Raw genomic sequence first — 3,059 nt, forward strand, 5'->3', positions numbered from 1 at the left:
GGGCTGGACTGGGATGGGCCCTTCCATTTACTTCGTCTGCGTTCTCAGAAAGCTGAGGGCGCAAGTGGGGGCTCTGGAGTCAGACACAGTTTCCCCAACAGGGAGCTGGAGGATGAGGGATCCGGATCCATGGGGGGCTGGGAGGACGGGAGTCAACCGGGGCTGGGCAGCCAGGAGCTGGGGGAGGGGCTGAGAGCCCTGAGGCTCCTGAAGACCATGACGGGGCACCCAGGTGTGGCGGAGCGGAAGAAAGCAACAGATGAACTGAGCGACGGGAAGGGCAGGAGAACCCCTCCCGGCCCAGTCTGCCCCCAGCAAGCTAGAGCTGCCGTCGTCTGTGTCAGCCAGTGAGCCTGCCCAGCCCCAGCATCTGCAGGCCCCCTTCCTGCACCCCCAGCCCACCCATCCCTCAGCCCCCACCTCCCGAGGGGTCAGTGAGAGCACGGCAGGCAGAAGTGGTTTGGCTCTGACTGGAGGAGCCCTCCCCCCTTCCTAGTCTCCATTTCCGGACACAAAAGGAGGATCTGGGCAGAGGGAAGAGAAGAACATCCCACCATCCGAGCTGAACAAAAGCCCCTCCACCCCCATCCAAGAAGAGCAGGCCAAGCTCCAGCCGGGAAAGGAGGGATGGAGGCCCGAGGGGAGGGGCTCAGCCAGGCATCCAGGTCACCTGGAGCCCCAGAGAGAACCCAGAGCCCGACAGCTCCCAGGTTTCCTTTTCCTTCTCTCTCTCTTTGTTGTTTCTTGTTTGTTTGTTTTTTGTTGTGTTTTCCGCACGGTCCTCCTGGACGTCATCCCGCTCCTCTTGTCCCCCGCTGCCCCCGCTGCAGGCGCCTCACACATAGCACAGGTAGAGGTAAGTCTTCTCTATCCTCCAGTCGGGCGGGATCTCCTCGGGCTTGTGGCCCTTCATGTGCTTCTGCATGGAGGACAGGCTGGGGCAGTACTCCGTGCAGATGGTGCACTGGTAGGGCGAGGCGCCGTTGTGCGTTCGCAGGTGCTTGATCATGGCCGAGTAGTCCCGGGAACGCTGGTGGCACAGCTTACACTCAAAGGGCTTCTCACCTGTGGGGGGAGGGCAGGAGAAGGCCAGGACAGAGGGAGGGGGCTGTGACATCTACCCCAGGGATGTTCTGCACCCTCAGTGCCCCCCCTTGGGCTTGCTGGAGACTCCCATCCCTCTAGGTCAGCACTCTCCACGGCAAAGGATACACCATCCAGTGCGGCAGCCGCGAGGCACATCTGGCTCCTGAGTGCGACTGGGAACTACATTCTTTTTTTTTTTTTTCTTTTTTAATTGAAGTATAGTTGATTTACAATATGGTGTGTTAGTTTCCAACGGATTACATTCTCAGCCTTGTTCACTGTAACTAACGTAAATAGCCACACGTAGCTAGTGGCCATGATGTGGGCCAGCTCCAGCCCCTGGACTTATTCTTAACTCTCTCAGGGGCACGGAATCTCCCCTTCCTAAGAAAGGAAAGGGAGGTCTAGAAAAGGGTCCGCGAGGCCTCTCAAATGCTTAGGGATGGCTCTTCAGCACACAGTTCCTTCCAGGGGAGCAAGGGGATGGAGTCCTTACAGGGCTACAGATGGTGGGGAACAGAGGTGGGGTAAAACTGAGGGGACCCCATCCTGCAAACGTGCTACACCTGGGAATGGCTACTCCTCTAAGGCTCTAGAGCCTGCCCTGGACCCTGACTTCCCCTCTGGGGCCAGAATGGGGGAGGGACAGAGAACCTGGGAGTGCATGGCCACACCCAAGCTGCGACCCACCCACCCTCTGTTACAGTCCCCTGGAGCTGAGCAGAGGATGTGAGGGAACCTTGCTCTGATACAGTAATTAACTGGCCAGCCTTCTTGCTATCGATACTCCTCTGTGAAGAGGCCCCTGCAAAATAATGAAGTAATGAACAGCCAAAGTGATCTAACTATCGACCCGCTATTTACAATAGTCAGCGCCAGCGCACTTAATGATACACCTGCCAGGTCACATCTCCGACAAGGGGCTCTGGGAAATCCTGGGGGTCACTCTAGTTGTCAGCAACGAGCACCCCATCCTCTCCTTGTGGCCCAAAGCAGAGCTATGACAACATGTATCCCCTGCTTACTGCTCCCTCTGTCCACCTCCCCTCCCGGGAAAGCACACTCTCTTCCCTGGGCCAGCAGGACCTATCTGATCACCTCTCCCCATTCCTCTGCTCAGGCAGCTGTCTCCCCTGATCAGGGGAGCCTTCCTACTTTGCCACATTCCACTACCTTCCACTATGTCTCACCCTCACAGGAAGTCCTTCTATCTACCCCGCAACTGGCTGTGTACTGTAAATGTTTAACAACTGGCTCTCCAAAAGCCCTGATTTTGTGGCATTTGCTGATGGCCATGTTGTGAACCCTCCCACTGTAGCCAATTTTAAGCAACCAAGGTGATAACACAGAATACGGGGCTGGAAAGAGATGTGCACAATGGCTTTCCCAGGCAGGCTTGGGCCGGCTCCAGCATCCACTGCCCCCAACTCTGGCAACTCTGGATATCGGGACCACTTCCACCTGATCTGTCCTCAGGCCCCAAGAAAACAGTTGCTCATTTCTTTTATGTAAAAAGGAACATGAAGGCCCTTTGAAGTGGTAAAATAGTATACATGTAGAGGGGTTAGTAAATCCACCTGCTTCTCTAATCATTGAACCGAACTCAATCTAACATACAATTTTTCCCAACCCTCATCATAACCTAACTTAATAGTTCTTCCTGTAACCCTCAAGTCACATGAAATCACCTTAGCCTTCACTTTCAGCTAATCAGGGCAACTGACCCCCAATTCAGGATTCAGGAATGGATATCCTCTGTGAGCTCTTGGTATGGCCGCCTGGAAGGCTAGTCTGGGCTCCTGGAAAGCGTGCTATGATTGATTAGCAAGGTCGGCCTCGCCCTTGCAGGGAGGAAGTGGCACTCAGGTCACCGTACTAACCCTTAACAGAAGCTGTTCCACTCTTCGGTTCAGCCTGGGACCATGGGCACCCGGGCTTCTCTGCAGACCCACCTGCCCCTGCCCACCCCCCCC

At 55.8% G+C, this 3,059-nt stretch overlaps 1 protein-coding gene across 2 annotated transcripts in view; it reads right to left on the bottom strand.

Moving 5' to 3' along the window:
* Positions 1-711: 711 nt before the first annotated feature.
* The window catches only part of ZBTB16 (zinc finger and BTB domain containing 16), a 195,146-nt gene continuing 192,798 nt past the window's right edge, over positions 712-3,059 (bottom strand). For both annotated transcript variants that reach the window (XM_007452206.1, XM_007452207.1), the window contains exon 7: positions 712-1,065. In XM_007452206.1, coding sequence (XP_007452268.1) covers positions 836-1,065 — 230 coding nt within the window. In that variant the 3' untranslated portion in view covers positions 712-835. The remainder of the gene's footprint in view (positions 1,066-3,059) is intronic.

This window comes from Lipotes vexillifer, unplaced genomic scaffold, assembly GCF_000442215.2.
Source record: "Lipotes vexillifer unplaced genomic scaffold, Lipotes_vexillifer_v1.1 scaffold743, whole genome shotgun sequence".
NCBI classification, from domain to species: domain Eukaryota; kingdom Metazoa; phylum Chordata; class Mammalia; order Artiodactyla; family Lipotidae; genus Lipotes; species Lipotes vexillifer.